The 18664-nt window shown below is 49.6% G+C and overlaps 1 protein-coding gene across 3 annotated transcripts in view; it reads left to right on the top strand.

Moving 5' to 3' along the window:
* GAS2L2 (growth arrest specific 2 like 2) overlaps positions 1-16022 on the top strand; it is a 470641-nt gene extending 454619 nt beyond the window's left edge. For all 3 annotated transcript variants that reach the window (XM_086954751.1, XM_086954750.1, XM_086954752.1), the window contains one exon: positions 11001-16022. In XM_086954751.1, coding sequence (XP_086810877.1) covers positions 11001-12966 — 1966 coding nt within the window. In that variant the 3' untranslated portion in view covers positions 12967-16022. The remainder of the gene's footprint in view (positions 1-11000) is intronic.
* The last annotated feature ends 2642 nt before the right edge of the window (positions 16023-18664 follow it).

The following is an 18664-nucleotide window of genomic DNA, read 5'->3' as shown; positions in this document are numbered from 1 at the left end:
TTCTGAGCAGCAGAATATCGAAGTCCAGTCTTCTTCTTCGTGTAAAGTTTATTCAGGATTATCTGCTGTGCAATGGCACTGCTCCCACTCTTATTCCCAATCTGAGGGGTGGATCACCTACTAGGTCCCTCCTCTGGGAGGAACCAGGAAGGGGGGCGGTTACACCCCCTTTCCTTTGTCCAGTTCCGCGCCAAGCCTGGGTCTGGAAAGTCCCAGGACCGGTTTGGACTGGCCTATGCACGGGGACACCTTGTGTGCCCCGGGCATGTCTGATTCTATTCAGCCCTGTCCTACCCAATACACAAAACCCTGTCTGGGGTGGTGCTCGCACCTCCCAAGGCAGGAAACCCTTTGTCCAGGCCACCATCTGCCGAGTTTCGGTCAGCAGCCGGAGGCCAGACTCGTGTCTGTGGTGGCAGCATCCATTTTGTGATGCTGAGGCTCTGGTTAACTTTAACCGGGGTTTAAGGTTACACACATGTCGTGTCCCTCTAGAAGGGTGGAATGCTATCCCCGTCGCCAGAACTGGCGAGGGGATAGTATTCCAATTCGTATGACACCTTACTCGACATGTTTTGATAAAGCCAAACCAAAGATAGCATTTAACCGCGAGGATTATAATGCACTTAAGAGTATATGGTATGGCAGTATCCCGGAACAGCTTAGGGAGTGGTTTCCGACAGCTGCAGACAGGCTCAGCTCATGCTAGAGCACCATCTCACATATTTCCAAGCACTCTGCCTCCAGGATTGATGAGGCCTTCCATAGGAGTGGCTGATAGGAACATATGTGTCCAGTTTAAGGTTAGGCACAGGCATACTGTACCTAAGTAAGAGGTGATTACACCAACTTACCCCAGCTGAGTGATCAGCCAGTTGTGTCAAATATGGAGGCCAGGCCAGGGGTGGCATAATACATGCTGCAGCCCCTGGTAGGCCTTGGATACACCTATGCCCTGGGTACCTTGGGTACACTACTACAGGGGCTCATAAGGGGAACCAGTTCCAATTCGTAATGCACCTAAAGTGCATTGGCAGTAATTTAGAGAGAGAACAGCAGGCTGTGGGTCTGATTAGCAGGCCCACAGCAGGCTCACAGCCACATTAAGTCAGAAACCAGTGAAGCAAAAAGCAAAAATTTGGGGTGACCATAGGATAGCAGACCCTACTCTCCTACAGTGGGGGGCGGTGGTTCGGTCGTGGCGAGCGTCGGATGAGCGCTGAAGCTGTTGTGTATGTCCGCGATCTTGTTGTGGAAGTAGGAGGTGAGGGAGTTGCAGAGGTCTTGCGAAGGGGTGATGTTGTTGTTTCCAGCGTTGGGGTTGGAGAGCTCTTTCACGATGTTGAAGAGTTCCTTGCAATTGTGTGCGTTGTTGTCCAGCCGGTCCTTGAATGCAGTTTTCTTGGTGGCGCGGATCAGTTGGTGGTGTTTCCGGGTGGCAAGCTTGAGGGTGGTTATGTTGTTGTCCGGTGTTGGCTCCCTTCTCCAGGCTTTCTCGAGGGCTCGGCAGTTCTTCTTGGAGCTCTTGAGTTCGTCGGTGAACCATGGGGCCTTCTTGCTGCCGGGTCTGCTAGGCGGGGTCCTCAGTGGGGCGAGTTCGTCCGCGCAGTTGTTGATCCACTTCGTGAGGTTGTCGGCGGCCTGGCTGGGGTTCGCTGAGCTGGCGGGGGGGTGCTGGCTCAGGGAGGTGGTGAGCTGCTCGGCTGTGATCTTGTTCCAGCTTCTTCGAGCAACTGGTTGCTGGTGGTGGTGGATCGTTGTTCTTCTGAAGGTGAAGTGGACGCAGCTGTGGTCCGTCCAGTGGAGTCCAGTGGCGTGGCTGAAGGCGATGTCTTTGCTGGATGAGAAGACGGCGTCGAGTGTGTGTCCGGCGAGGTGGGTGGGGGTGGACACCAGCTGCTTGAGTCCGAGGTTGGCGAGGTTGTCGAGCAGGGTGATGGTGTTGCGGTCGTTGTTGTTCTCCAGGTGGAAGTTGAGGTCCCCCAGGAGGATGTAGTCAGCGGAGGGGAGGGCATGCGGGCTGACGAAGTCGGCGATGTCTTCGCTGAATTGTGTGCGTGGTCCCGGGGGTCGGTAGATCAGGGTGCCTCTGAGGGTGGTGTTTGGGTTGGTCCGGATCTGGAAGTGCAGGTGTTCGGCGGTTGTCAGGGTGTCGTCGGTGTTGGTCGTGATGTGGATGGTGTCCCTGTGGATGATGGCGATGCCTCCTCCCATCTGGTTGGCGGTGCGGTCCCTCCGGGTGATCTTGTAGCCTTCCGGGATGGCGATGGCGATGTCGGGCGCTGAGGAGTCGTTCATCCAGGTTTCCGTGAGGAAGGCAACGTCAGGTGCTGTGGTGTCGAGGAGGTTCCAGAGTTCGATGGCGTGTCTGTGGACGGAGCGGGTGTTGAGCAGGATGCACTTGAGGTGGTTGCTGCTGGTGTTCGGCTTGACGGGTGCTGGTGCGAGGCAGGTCCGGATGCAGGTGAACTTGCAGGCGAGACAGCTGAAGGGTCCGTGGGTGTGCTTCGGAGTGGCTCGGCAGCATCCATGGGTCCCTCCGGTGTTGAGTGCGATGAGTGTTACGGCGTCGTAGGTCCGGCGGGTCGTCTTGCTTCGGCGGGGGCCAGGGGTCCTGGCGCTGGGCGCGGTCCAGTCGCAGACGGGCGCAGACGGGCTTACCTTTGGCGCGCCTTCGGCGCACAACCGGCGAGCCCGCTGCGCGTGACCGCTGCGCGTGACCGCTGCGCGTTCGCACGGTCGCCATATATGGCGAAGTGTGAGGGAGGGCGGGGCAGCTGGGAGGCGGGAGCGGGGAGGGTACACAAAGAAAGAGGGCGTGGTTAGCGGCGAAGGCGGGAAGCGGGGAGCGGGGAGGGAGGAGACCGGGGGGAGCAAGAAAACAGGGGACAGGCGAAAAAATACACAAATACAGTCTAAAGTCCCAAAATTACACTCAAGAGGCAGAGGCAATACAAAACAAATAGGCACAAATACACCACAGCGCTAGACCGTAGGGGACCACGCCGCTCGGTGGCAGGGGGCGTGGTCTCACGGCGGCGGCAGCAGGGGCAGAAAGGCAGGCGGGAGGCACACGCAGCAGCTGGCGGCCCGGGGGGTGTCCTAAGCTAGGTCACACTCACCTGCGTCGCACGGTCGCCATATATGGCCAAGTGCGAGGGAGGGCGGGGCAGCTGGGAGGCGGCAGCGGGGAGGGTACACAAAGAAAGGGGGCGTGGTTAGCGGCGAAGGTGGGAAGCGGGGAGCGGGGAGGGAGGAGACCGGGGGGAGCAAGAAAAAAGGGGACAGGCGAAAAAATACAAAATACTGGAGCTTGGGAGGCCTACGGTCAGCTTGGTGCACAGCTGCCTCTGAAGTGGTCTGGGCCCGGGGGCTCCATTGGAGGAATGATTGGCTGCTCGCAGGGCGCCTACCTCCCCCAGGGTCACAGTGGAAGATCGGCGGCTGAGTCGGGCCGCGGGTGCGGAGCTCTGGTGGTTAGGGATTGTCAGTAGGTGCGGATGTCATGCTGGTACGGCAGGAACTGCCCAACGCTGTGGCTCGTATCACAGAGACTGAGACCCGGATCTCTGGGGTGGAGGAAGACGTCAATGTACTGAAGCAGAAGGTTGCAAAGATGGAGACGGTTCAAAAGGGCCTTGCGCTTCGAGTGGAGGATGTGGAGGGGAGGGCCAGACGCAACAACCTCTGCTTTGTTGGGCTTCCGGAAGGCTGCGAGGAGGGCAACATGGAACGATTTCTTATGTGCAGGCTGGAGAGCTGGCTTCCCCCTGAGGTCATGTCTCAGTGCTTTGTAGTGGAGAGGGCCCATAGAGCCCTGGTGCAGAAACCTTCGGTGGGGGCTCGCCCCGGGCCTGTTATTGCCAAAATCCTGAATTACCTGGATCGAGACACTATTCTAAAGCAAGCCAGGACCAAGGAACCTCTACAGTATAGCATTGCCCACATCCTTATCTTTCCAGACTACACACGACTGGTCCAGCAACAGCGTCAGTCGTTTATGGCGGCGAAGGCCCGACTGCCAGACCAGTCTTCCATAGGCTCTTCTATATCCGGCGTGCCTGCGGGTGGTTTTCCACTCCCGCACCCACTTCTTCGACACTCCAGAGGAGGTATTCAAGTGGATGGATGAGACGGTGCGAGTAAGGCTGCATACGCCGCCTGGAAGTGAGTCTGATTCCTCAGCGAGTGAGGGGGTCCGGAGAGGCACCCGGGGTCATCTATCGAGGGGCGGCGGAGGATCTAGGTCCCGGAGACGCTCCCAGTTCTGCAGTGCCTCCTCCTGGGGGGGCTCTGCCTCGGAGGGACAAACTCTTGAATCCTGATGAGCAAAGTTTACTGGGGTGATCCGGAGCCGTCGTAGTTTCTGTTGTGGTCTGGTCTCTCGGTCTAGATTGTGCTAGTAGGAGTCATGCCAAGAGGACATGGGCTGTGAGTTGGGGATCCATTGGTTGGGGCGGTCCTCATCCCCCTGTTGGAGCTTGGGGATCAGCCCCACCGCAATAGATACTTCAGTGTTTTTGAGCTATGGGGTGGGGGTTATTTTAGTTCTCAGGTCGCAAGGTCAGTAGTCACTTGCTGTTTTTTCGGATATGCACTACCACAGCTCAATATCCGCTCCGCAGGAACATGCGCCCCTCCATGGCAAGTGGGTTAGGTGAGAGTCGGGTAGCTCCGGGCAGTCTCCGCATCATCATCAGCTGGAATGTGCGCGGGGCCTTGGATAAGGTTAAACGTGGGGCAATACTACACCAAGCAAAGAGGGCCAGGGCTGACGTTTTGATGTTGCAGGAGACATCTGTTGGGCACGAAGGCTTTCTGCCTGCAATGATATGGCTTCCAACAGGTCTTCCACGCTGGGTTTACTAGGTGTTCGAGGGGAGTAGTAATTCTAGTAAATCGTAGGATCCCCTTTGTGCACTTACAACAATGGTCTGACACACAAGGACGTTATCTATTTATTCGGGGCAGAATTGGGGAGGACTCCTTGATAATGGGCAGTGTGTATGCACACCCCCCTACAGTGGAATCTGGTGAAGAAACTACAATCCTTGTGGGTCGACATGCCAGATGGGCTATCCATAGTGGGTGGGGACTGGAATGACGTTATGGACATGACCAAGGATCGAACCAGAGTGGGGGGGTGGACCGGGGGTGGTCTTCCAACAAAATTGCACTTGCTAGTGATGGGGTTGGACTGGATTGATGTATGGCGACGGATGCATGGAGATCAGCGGGGGTTCACATTCCTCTCGGCAGAGCATAACTCGCTGTCCAGACTTGACTACTATTTTGTTCCCCGAGTGGCAGTCGATAGGGTGGCGTCGGTGGAGATATTGCCTCCTGGACTGTCTGATCATTCCCCGGTGTCATTGGAGATATATATAGGCAGGAGGCAGCACCCAATCCCATGGCGTTTATCGGTTTGGCATCTGCAGGATGCGGAGTATGGGTCCCATGTAGGCGAAGCGATTACACAGTATTTGACGGCCAATGAGGGGTCCGTTCCTGGTGCCGCGACGTTATGGGAGGCAATGACCCCCACTATCTGTGGGGTGGACATTGCCTGGTGCCGGCGTCCCGTCGGAAGCGCAGGGATAAACTGACCCGCGCGGAGGCAGCGGTGGAAGCGCTAGAGCGCCGGTGTCGGAAGGAGGGGATGGATCAACATGCGCAGCACTTGCTGTTTGCACAACAGACTTGTGCGGCTCTCCTGCTGGATGAGGCACGCCAGACCTGGTTGGCAAAAAGGATTTATTAATGGGGGGACAAGTCGGGCAAGATGCTACACAGACTCTGTCAGGGGGCCTTCCAGGCCCAGACACTGCTGGGTATTCTTGACTCGGCGGGAGCGCCGATTACGGATCCCCCTGTCATGTGGAGAAGTGTGGCTCAATGGTTAAAGCGGCAGACCCTGATGCAGAGGTCTGGCCGGGACCAGGGTTCAATTCCTGACGCGGCAGGGTCTTGGGCTCAATGTCCACGGACTCCATAATTCTCACCTCGGTGCCTACTCTAATCATGGGTCCCCACTCTGCAACTCTGGGCAATAGCTTGCTTAATCTCCACAACGGCCCTAAAGCGCTGGGATGCCTGGTTTCACCTTGGGGGTGCCCAATAGGGAGCATCTCACAGGGAAATCCAGGACGGGTTCCACAGCGGTATACAGCGCCAAGATGCCTGTCAGGTGATAGTGCGCTTTACAAGTGTACATACATACATAGCGGAGAGCTTTGCTATATATTACGCGGATCTCTACGCCCCTCGGGAAAGTTTGCCGGAATCTACAGTCGACAAATTTATAGCAGACTTGCCCCCTAAAAGGATGCCGGATGAGGTGCGAGACCAATTGGAGGCTCCATTGACGGATGAGGACCTCGGTGTGGCTCTGGGAGACATCAATTCAGGGAAGGCACCTGGACCCAACGGATTTCCTAGTGAATTTTTCTTCCGTTACAATGGTCAGCTAGCCCCATACTATAGGGCGGTGGAGGAGGAGGCCCGGGAAAAGGGCTCGCCCCCCCTGATTGGCGGCACGTGGAGGTGGTGGCGTTTAATAAGCCCGGTCGACCCCCTGAACAACATGTCTTGTACCGCCCCATTTCCCTCTTAAACGTGGAGGCCAAAATTCTGGCGAAGGCGTTGGCAAACCGCCTCCTGCCACACTTTTCCGCCCTTGTTCACATGGACAAGGCGGGGTTTATAACCCAGAGCGCGACCAAACACAATATAAGGCAGGCACATTTGGCGGTGGTGGCCATACGGCAGGCTGGGGAGCAGGCGGTGCTTCTCCTTACGGACATGGACAGGGCGTTTGATTTCCTAAGCTGGGTTTAACTTTTCGTGCTGTTGAGATGGTTGAATCTCGGCCCCGCTATCTTTCATACATAACACTCCTTTACACTGAGCTAACGGCGTCAGTCCGGGGGGCAGGCGCGCCCTCCTCCACCTTTTCCATAGGACGGGGTACCTGTCTCCGTACCTCTTCGCCCTTGCCATGGAGCCGCTGGAGGTGTGGGTACGCATTGATGCGCACGTTAAGGGATTTGAGTGGGCCCCGGGTTTGTCGGACCGGATACGCAGATGATGTGCTCTTCTTTCAACAATGACAACAACACTACCGCCCTACTTGACAACCTCGGACTCAAGCAACTAGTGAACACCCCCACCCACTACGCCAGCCACACGCTTAACCCCATCTTCTCCTCTAGCAAGCAAATCTTCTTCAGCCACTCAACCGGACTCCACTGGACAGACCACAGCTGCGTCCACTTCTCCTTCAAGAAAACCACCACTCGCAACAAGCCCCTCGCAGAAGCTGGAGCAAGATCACCGCCGACCAGCTCACCACCTCCCTCAGCCAGAACCCGCCCACCATCACGACGGACCCCAACAAAGCAGCCCGCAACCTCGCACAATGGCTCACCGACTGCGCCAACGAACTCGCACCACTGAAGAAACCACCCTGCAGACCCCAGAGCAAGAAAGCCTTGTGGTTCACCGACGACCACATAAACTCAAAGAAAACCTGCTGATCCCTGGAGAAAACCTGGCGCCAGGATCAGACAACAGAGAACATGACAGCCCTCAAGAACGCCACCCGCAAGCACCACCAACTGATCCGTACCACCAAGAGAACCACCTACAAACAGCGCCTGGACAACAACACCCACAACAGCAAGGAACTCTACAGCATCGTTAAGAAGCTCTCCAACCCCAACGCCTGCAACAACGACACCACACCCTCGCAAGACCTCTGCGACGCACTCGCCTCGTTCTTTCACCGCAAGATCGCTGAAATACACAACAGCTTTGGCGCACAGACCACACACCCAACCACCGAACCAGCGCACCCAACCGCCACCCTCTGCACCTGGAACCGGATCAACACCGAAGACAATGCCCGCACAATGAGCACAATCCCCCACCACCCATGCCCGCACCACGTCTTTAACCAAGCCGGCTCCATCATCGCACCCCAACTCCGCGACGTCATCAACAGTTCCTTCACATCGGCCACCTTCCCGGAGAGCTAGAAGCATGCCGAACTCAGCGCCCTCCTGAAAAAACCCACCGCGGACCCCACGGACCTCAAGAACTTTCGACCCATCTCACTCCTCCTGTTTCAAAAGTCATCAAGAAGACGGTCGACAAACAACTCTCCGCCTTCCTCGAGACAAACGGATCCCTCGACCCGTCGCAGTCTGGTTTCCGAGCAAACCACAGCACCAAGACCGCCCTCATCGCAGCCACTGACGACATCAGGTCCATGCTCGACAACGGGGAAACAACCGCACTCATCCTCCTGGATCTCTCAGCAGCCTTCGACACGGTATGCCACCGCACCCTAATACAATGTCTCAGCGACACCGGAATCCAAGGTGCGGCCCTGGAATGGATCATCTCGTTCCTCGCCGGTAGAACCCAGAGAGTCCACCTCCCCCGTTCCAGTCCGCACACAGCTGATCCTCTCCCTCACCAACGAACCGGGCACCGCCAGAGCCAGCCTCCAGGAAGGAATGAAGGATGTCGCAGAATGGATGAAGCTCAGCCGTCTGAACCTGAACTCAGACAAGACGGAAGTTCTCACCCTGGGTCCGTCCCCCTCGGCCTGGAACAACTCCTGGTGGCCACCTGCCCTGGGCACCGCCCCCAAACCCACGGACCACGCACGCAACCTGGGCTTCATCCTGGACTCCTCTCCCACGATGACCAAGCAAGTCAACGTCGTCTCATCATCCTGTTTCAACACCCTGCGCATGCTCCGAAAGATCTTCCGATGGATCCCCACAGCAAACAGGATGACGGTCACCCAGGCCCTCGTCACCAGCCGCCTAGACTACGGGAACACCTTCTACACTGGAACCACAGTCAAGCTCCAGAAAAGACTCCAGCCCATACAGAACGTCTCTGCGCGACTCATCCTGGACATCCCCCGCCACAGCCACATCTCCGCCCATCTGAAGAATCTGCACTGGCTCCCGTCAGCAAGAGAATCACATTCCGACTCCTCACCCACGCACACAAGGCCGTCCATGACGCGGGCCCCAAGTACCTCAACAACCGCCTCGTATTCTACACACCAACCCGCCAGCTCCGCTCTGCCAGCCTCGCCCTTGCCACTGTCCCACGTATTCGCAAAGCCACCACCGGAGGAAGATCCTTCTCCTACCTAGCAGCCAAGACATGGAACTCCCTCCCCACCCACTTCCGGCTGACACAGGACCATCTCGCCTTCAGGAAGCAACTCAAGACCTGGCTGTTCGAGCAGTAGCAACCCCCCCCTCGCCCCTCCCAGCGCCTTGAGAACCTAACAGGTGAGTAGTGCGCTCTACAAATTCCCTGATTGATTGATTCATTTTTCTGGATAGGACAAAGCTGTGGCTTCTACGCATCCTGCAAATGTTTGGGGAGACAACTGGTCTGTACATGAATCCCTGTAAATCCACCTTGTGGATCTTAAGATGTCCAACGAGAGCCGGGGCTTGGGTGTCCTCGATCCAGCTGGTGGAGGGGAGTTTGAAATATAACATACCCATGCATGTTGGTAGATCCTCCACAGTGTCCATTCTAAATTATACCGAAGCATGCAATGCCCCAAACAAACATGCGTGGGTCATACACCAAAAAATGTACCTGTTTCTGGCGTCTCTAGAGAGTTTACCTACAGTATACCAAGAACGCTCCAAATGTAAAACCCTGTCGTACATTGAATACTGAATTTATGTTGCTTTACGTAATCTATCCTGAGGATTCAGAAATCTAAAATGTTAATAATGACTATATTTGCATGATTATCCCCAGATGAAGGGTTCATGATGAACCCGAAATGCATTGGGTGTTTCTTTGGGGAATTTGTTTTGAATTGTAGAAATTCGCAATTTATTTTGGAATTGTTGTCTAATCATTATAAACATTTGTTTTGGGAGTGACCTTATACAAACAGAGTCCGAAGCACTCCAACAGAATTTCATGTTGTCTATAATTACTTTGGTATAAGGAAAAGACAAAAGATACAACTGTGATTGTATGATCTGTAGTTTTATTGTAAAAAATTCTTCGAGTTAATCTTGATATAAGAAATTAGGCTCTATTAGCCACAAGCTGTGCGACACATAGGGCCAGATGTAGGTGGCCATTTACCGAGCGGTAAAGACCGACCGGTAAATGGGTGACAGGTATGTAGGGGGCATTTTTTTACCGAATCAGTAAAATTACCGATTCGGTAATTTTACCGATTCGGTAAAATAAAAAATCGGTAATTTTACCAATTCTGAGGCAGCCAGATGTAGGTGGGACTCTTCAGAGTCCCAGAGGCCTACCGAATCGGTATTTTACCATCAAATCCAATTTGATGGTAAAATACCGATTCCGGTGTGCATGCACATGTGTGCATGCACACCTATGAAATGTGACAGGCAGACCTGCCCTTAGGGCATGTATGCCTGCCACATGGCACCCGAGCCTGTTTTGGGGGTGCCAGAGGGTGTCAAATTGACACCCCCTGCACCCTTGTGAAAATCGGTATTTACCGATTCGGTAAATACCGAATCGGTAATGCCCATTCATTCCTATGGGCTTCAAAGCCCATAGGAATGAATGGGCATTACCGATTCGGTATTTACCGAATCGGTAAATACCGAATTCTTCCGATTCGGTATTCCAGCACATCTGGAAAACCTACATATCCACCCCTTAGATTTACCGATTTTTGATTTTTAATTACCGAATCGGTAAAATTCGGTAATTAAAAATCGGTAAATCTATTTTACCTACATCTGGCCCATAGTCCTTAGGTTTCCTAGGACTCTTCTTGACTAATGTTTACACTTTAAGCATGTTACTGTTTTTTATGTTTTTCTGGAAAACTGAAATAAAAAGGTTCAAAAGAAATGAAAAAAATGTTTGTCAAGATCGCCTTCTTAAAAAGAGTACTCCCCTATTTCATGTGTCTCATTCAAGAGTGTAATGTAATGTTTTTTTTTTTACCTCTTTTGCAGATCACAGGAGCGCCCAGCTACTCCTTCTCAGAGAAAGTCCTTTCCAGAAGATAGAATTAAAGCTAAACAGTTTACTTCACCCTGTACAGGGCGAGAGCATATCAGCAGCTCTACATCATCACTTGCATCCCAGCTCACTGAAAGTGAGGATGACTTCAGTAGGGCATCAGAAGTAATTTCACCGACACAGTGTGGCAGACAAGCTGCGAGGACCAAAGTACCTGGCCAGAATGAGTCATCTGTAAAGGGCAACCGGCATGCACAGACCCCTCTACAGCCAAACACGCCAAAAAACTCCACCCCACCGACATTCAAAGGTGCTCAGCAACAGTCCACAGTTCAAGAGCAAAGCACCAGAGCTTTTGCTGGAAGACCGCGCTCTTTGAGTCCCTCTAAACATCTACAGCCAGCTACCAGACAGCAGGCTAAAGGAAAAGAGCAGAACTTGAATTCTCAATCAGCCAGTGCTGCCATAGTTTCTCGGGTGCCTAGGTCATTACCGTCTACTTCTCCAACAAAATCAACAACCAATTCACACAAAAAGGATGCGAATCTCAAGAATCAACTTCAAGAAAACTCTATGTCCACCAGGCCTCCCACTCCGAGAATAGGTGCAAAAGGAGAGTCCCAGTTCAGAAATGGGGGATCAATCCTTTTTGGCAATACTACCAAATCTCCAGCTCTACAATTGTTAAGAACAAGCAGTGGTGGAAGTAGTATTCAAGGTCATATCGAAGATCGCAGTCTGAACACAATAACTAAGAAAGTGCGTCGACCTCACCTTGAGACTGGTGGAGGCACAGGGAGGTGTGATACAGTATGGGAAGATGAATCTATGGAGCGGAATAACACAAACAATAAAGATCTTCAAGATGATGCGGAAAGGGAGCGAGCATACACACCATTACCCATTAATCAGGAGGAAGAACAGCAACTGTACAGGAGCCTGGAGGATGAGATTTTATCCAACATTAAGGAGCTGAAAGAAGACTCAGATGAGAACAATCACACAGAGAACAGACTTGGTGACTTTACTCCAGACTGTAGCATTTCAAGTGACACGGCAGTTCAAGACTTCAGCACACTGACCTCTGTGTCTTCCTTTCCAAGCACACTAAACATTGGAGGAGAAGGTATTGTAGTGCCCCGAAGTGGAGTATATATTAACACAAAATGGCAACCAAATGTAAATTATGACAATGTGATCTCAGAACTATCTAAAGGTCAGAAAAAGCTCAACAGAGTGGATGTGGAGAATTGGATTGCCAAAATCCCACAGAAAGGGGAAGTCGATTTTCCCACAGAACCAAGCTTACCCATCTCAAATGGGACTAAGGGAGAAACAGAGCATTTGCAAATGGAACAACCTTATACAAGGAGGAAAACAGCCTCAGTTGAAACCAAAGGCTTAAAGCTAAGAAGGGTGCCCTCTCAGCGAACTCGTGGAGTGTCCAAGGAGTTCAGAAGAAATACACAAAGTTCTCAGGCAACATGCGATGCCCAAGAGTCTTCCACAACAATTGTCACACAGGCAAATGATTTAGACAAATACAAACCTCTACAAGGAACCAAGCCTAGAAGGTCCTTAAAGAAGCCAGAGAGAGTGCCATCAATTTACAAGCTAAAGCTACGCCCTAAAATTCGCCCACGGCGAGATAATAGGCCTGAAAAGCAGCCATCGAAAATCCCAACCCCAGTGAAATACAGGCAGGAAACTACTGCAGGTAGTGCCAAAGACACAACGAAAGCTCTGCCCTGCCAAGCTTCAAGAAGGCAGTCTCAGGAATCTCAAAGATCTTCATTAGTGAGAAACACTGCACAAAGCACAGAAAAACCTGGTTCTGATGATGAAGCCTGGATGTCTGATCACAGCAACTCGCCCCAGTCCAAGACTTCTGGGAGTAGAAGTGATCAAGGACAAAGCCAACCTGAGAGGACAGAAGAAGATGAGGAATCATGGGTCTGAATGGCAGGAGTTGTTCTGCTATTGGAGGATACAAATACATCTCTGTGAAAGAGGAGGCCCCATGTAGCTAGAGGACATTCGGCCCAAGCAAATTCTTCACATTGGTTTATTGACACTTATACGCACATCACACAAACATACCACCTGCAGGTCCTATTCATTGACAGGCAGGGCCAATCCTATTTCAGTCTATTTCTCTTTAGTACATTTTAACTGTCATACAGTATTCTCAGGGAAAACATGACAACTAGAGATTCCTAAAGCCCTTATATGTTACGTAATGTTATGTTAACCTCCTTTTATAAATGCTCACGGCTACTCGGAAGTGTCCCGGTGCGACAGCCAAATGGTGGAGACAGAGAGGGGCGGACCCGGCTGGAAGATTACTTAAATAACAAAGTTTTTAAATGTTTTTTAAACAGCCTGAGGTCGCCGGTGTTCCGCAGTTCAAAGGGCAAGGTATTCCAAGCCCGGTCCGCTCTGACAGAAAGGGAGCTGCCTCCCATTCTTGCCAGGTGGAACCTGGGTACAACAGCGAGGCATTGACCTGTAGAACATAAATGTCTGGGCGGCACATAAAACGTGAACCGTCTCCTGAGATACTGAGGCCCTGCCTTGTAGAAAGCACCATGGACAAGCGTAAGTGCCTTAAACAAAATATGTTGGTCAACCGGGAGGTACTACAGATCTCATAGAGTCTGCCTTGCACTAGACCTTTCAGGAATACCCAGTAAGGCTCTAGCTGTCGCGTTCTGGACAATCTGCAGTTCTTTTAGCTGGTATGCCGGAAGACCAATGTACAGAGCATTGGCGTAGTCCAGACGTGAAAGGATGAGAGCACCGGTCACCATTTCTTTGGCCACTTTGGGCAAAAGGGGCAGAAACTTCTTTAGGCGTTTCAGTGTGCTGAAGCACACACTGGCTAGTTTATTGATCTGAGGCATAAATCTCAATTCCTCACTGAACCAAACTTCCAAAATTTTCGCTGGGCTCCCTGTAGATTTAGGTATGGGGTAACCCACCGGCCAGATGTCTTCTATAAAATGCAAGGGGAAGGATCCAGAAAGGAGCACCTCAGATTTCTCCTCATTGCATTTTAGCTGGGCCTGCGCTAGCCATTTAAAAACGTCAGCAAGACAGTTTTTGGCAATGATCGTTGAGAAATTATATGGCTATAATAGAAATATAAGAACACAACTAGATACACGTCATACCATGTTCTTCTTTCTTAAAGGTACTGCTAGTTTCCCAAGCTGACAGTCCAAGGTACAGAGTAGCAGTGTGAATTTATTTGTCTGTCACTGTAAGCAAATCAAAAGATATAAAGAGATAAGCTAGCTACATCGCATGTCTAATAATGTAAAACCCAAATTAAGCGTCATCTGCAGAAGACTTGGACGTCTGACCCAAGTATGACTATTACAAGAGATCTTCAGTAAGTAATACAATGGCAATATTGCTACTTTCTATCTGCAGTGAGTGAAAAGACTTTTGACGTAGTCTCTGTTTGCTGGCTGGCCGGCCTCAAAAGAGGCCCAAGATCACCAATAGGAATGGTCGAATACATAATGCTGGCTTACTTAACACCTATGGTGTACTACACCCTAAGGTGCTCAAGTGTAAACGAAGTCAGTTTACCTGTAGAATATGTCTTTATTCCTACAGGTAAGTTATGGTCCGATGGTTGATTCAAATGTGGCTGTGATGGTATTGGCTAGAGTTATGCACGCCTTCTACTGCAAACATGACTATGAATGCATATTGCTCAAATACATTGGCAGCATCCAGCTATACAAAGGTTCGAGCTCAAGATCTGGTGTCTTCAAATAAGGATTTGAGAAATCCAACAGGTCTAGTTTCCCTGAATCTGTCCATAAAATTCTCCTACCAATCTCTTTAAACAGGCGATGATGTAGCAGCAGTCCCAATACATATACAGGCCTTCCGATTTGTGGGAGTCAAACATCTCTTGACTGTAGCTACGCACATTTGCTGCCCTTTTGCAAGACCATCTTGTTTATCAGCAGATATCTTTATCCTTCCTTTAATATCATGTTTTGTGCTTGAGACAATCGAGTTGAGCTGCTAGCAGCCATTAAAATAAGGGCTCTCTTTGTCAACCAATGCTAGATATTTCCTGTTCTACTTGGCTATACCACGACAAGGGGCAAATACTAATGCTCCTACCATCACGAGCATTTTTTCGGTGCCACTGCTGCTTGACTATGCACTGTTAAGTACCGTGGAATTCAAGGCAATGAGGAAATGGTCATAGTGACATGTTAATAAATTCTTGCGAGAACTAGCAATGCTCTCAAAGTGGTGATGCCAGACGCACCTTTCTTCATATCTTGTGGCAAGTACAATGTTTGTTTCAGGTGCAATGGAACATGCATGAAATAAAACTCTGAAGTGAAAATGTATTACTGTGAAAAATCCAGCTGTGCCAAGCCATCAATTATGTGACATTTTTCTTTTTTTTCTTTTTGGAGTGTGGGAGCGGGGATGTGCTGTTGTATCACGACCACAGCGCAGATGTGATTAAAATGCCATGTAGGTTACATACAAATAGAAGCAGTCGTTTACAGGGGCCATTTAGAATATATATAAAAACATTTCTCTTTGCTCCAGCCCAGCGTAGCTAACAACCACCAACAATAAGCATTCCCGAGTGTTGCTTTGCGCCGTTGAGACAATGCAACATCACTCGATGGTCCCTTTAAAGGACAATACGTAGGGGTCTAGAATCATGGGGTGGAATTCTAGAGCCAGGTTAAAGACAGTGCTGTCAGAAAATGATGTCCAGTTTTGCTTGTTGCTCTCATTTTCCTGTCTTCTCACTTTCAGTTCAACACCAGCCATTCCTAATACAATGGGGACATTTTGTTCCTGAATTGAAGATACTGTGCAGTGGCGCCAAGATAAAAACATGCAACATGTGTAATATGCACAGAAGCAAACAGAATTTGAACCAAGACAAAGACCAGCTTTACACGAAGGGGGTTATTTATTAGTGGAAGCTTTTATACTGGTCAATAAATTGATGTTGTGCTTTACACCACGCTCTGTGTCTTTGTGGCACCACAGCACATGTGCAAATCCTTTGTAAATAAGCCCCCTTATTTGCTTTGTGCAAAATAACAATCAGAAAAAAATGAACTTCTGCTTTTCAAATGCGTAAAGATGGACCTAAATTTCAGGCAAATCGTTTTTACCAAGATTTATTAGGTGAAATCTCTATTACATATGTTGAAACCCTTTAAAAAGTATTGCCCATTGTTTCACAATCTTTGGCATTCATTGTTGACCTCGTCGAAAAACCTTTCTATGATATGGACTAGAGCAAAATCGGGTTGTCCCTTTCCTTATCCCACAAGTAGAAAAGACGGTACAAATATTATTGCTCTAGAGGAAAATCGGTCTGCCCCATTCCTTCTTACACAAACAGACAAGATGGTAGTAATGGAACTGCTCTCTGTTTTGCATCATTGAAAAATGTATGTAATATGGCCCCTCGTGCTCAGATGTAAAACAACATTAAAGCATCAACTTGAATCTTTAGTTTCAGCTCTGGCTGGACAGCACAGGCTATTGTTTGGTGCACCATCCTACTTTCTATGCAGTGAATGTAAATTAATGCACACGGGACTATTGTACATCTCAAAAGTACACCGAATCACCAGATATTACGTTTGTTATCCCCTAGATGCATTGTATACAAAAAACAATGTTTTTTAAAAACGTGTTTTCACGGTCTTAGCCTTTTTTCTACCATTTATATTAGAAATCAAAATGTTAGCCAGACCTTTTGGCTTTGCAAATTATTGTTTCATAAGCAACTACAACATAATACAATGACCTTCCCAAACCACATCAAGGTCTGGGATAGGGGTCTTCAAACAGTCCACAAATCTGGTCTGCTCTAGAGTTGGCAGAGCAGCAGAACATATGCAAAACCCAGGAATCATATTGGCAGCGAGTTCCTGAAAAATAAGTGGATGGCACAGAAATGTACAGCTTCTATTTATATGATGTCTGTTGTGGTATTTTGCGTTATTCTTTTCATAGTGTCATTTGAGATGCAAGTGTGTATTTCCATGTAATGATTCTGTTCACGTATTGTTCTCAGAAGTAAATTATTTGATGTGTTTATTACAATCTGGTCTGTTTCTAATTTAGTCTTACAACTCCCACTCAAAACATTTCTGCCACTCCCCTGGTTTTCATGGAGTTTCATGTCATGGACTCGCTAGTAGGCTGACATTCTGAGGTGTGCTTTTGTTTCAAACTTGTCCCACCATGATCTTGAAGATGGGGCTTTGGGAATCACATTGTGAGCACGTGCCCCATTTATAACATATACATGATGGATAGATTGAAGTGAATTAATCACACATTTACCTCTGTTTATGAAGCTGTCTGACTCCTTGTAGATATGCCTTGAATACATTCTGGAGGGGAAACGTCAGCCAGAAAGTAGGCCACGGCAACTGTATACCTAATTCAACTGCTGATAGTTGTAGAAGTAATTTTCTGGCAATGAGCTGCTGCCCTAATTGTAACAACTAACTCATCTAGATGCTGGGAAAAACAAGATCTGTCAAGGTAAATTAACACAGTAATCCTGGTATTTAAGGAATACAGCAATCGCAAGCCAAATGAAAAGATGGAAAAAACATAGGTGAAAACCACTGAGTTCTATGTAAGGCGAATACTGCCTTTGACTAGATGGTATGACAGCCTCATAAGTTTCTGATAGCAAGGTGCTATTGAGAGACAGAAGTAGAAACCCATCTGATCTATTGATATTATACAACTCCCTGAGAATATTAGAGAGATAATCTTCTGTTGAGACTCAATTTTAAAGGGAATATATTTCACCGACGAATAACTGCCTTCAAATCGATCACAATTCTGTAGCCCTCCATCGACTTGAGAAGCAGAAAAAATACGGGGGGAAGAAACTCAAACCACAACATTCTTTTCCAACAAGAATTGAAGACCTTGAGAGAGTGCTAATCTCTTTCATATGGTTTTTGGCAAAGAAGCTGGGAGAACCCGTGGATGAGAGTACAGGAGAACTTATTTGTATTGTAACCTCTTGTGAGTATCTAGAAAAAAAAGGCACCTAAAGGAGATTTCTCCCACTCATTCATAAAAACCTAGATGTGTCCTCCTAATAGTTGGGACCAGACACAGCAAAGTTAGCAGTGTTACAGATTCAGAGGTGAACTTAATTTCTGCTTCTGAGGGTAACACACAGATAATCCTTCCTCCTTCTGCCATCTAAATTGTTATGTTATGTTATATATTGATTTGTAACGAGCACGGTTAGTCAAGACTGTCCTGGCGCGGAAGAGAGACCTAGTGTCAGCTGAGAACAGTGGAGCTAGAACGCTTGCTGAAATAGATGAGTTTTGAGACTTTTTTGAAACTAGTCAGGTTCGGCGTGTGCCTCAGAGCGTCCGGTAAGTTGTTCCACAAGGAGGCAGCTCTAACCGCCAGAGATTGGCCACCTAGACGAACCCTCTTGAACTTAGGAATCACCATATGTTTGAGGGTGGTCGATCGCAACTGACGTGTTGGCTGGTAGAACGCAAATCTGGCCCTTAAGTAGGATGGGCACGGGCCATGTAAAGCTTTGTGGGCCAGTACCAGGGCCTTGAAGCGCACTTTTTGGGCGACAGGAAGCCAGTGG

This window comes from Lissotriton vulgaris, chromosome 2_1 (genome assembly GCF_964263255.1).
Source record: "Lissotriton vulgaris chromosome 2_1, aLisVul1.2, whole genome shotgun sequence".
NCBI classification, from domain to species: Eukaryota; Metazoa; Chordata; class Amphibia; order Caudata; family Salamandridae; genus Lissotriton; species Lissotriton vulgaris.
Note: the sequence above shows the minus strand (reverse complement) of the source record. Positions and strands in the feature narration are given on the sequence as shown.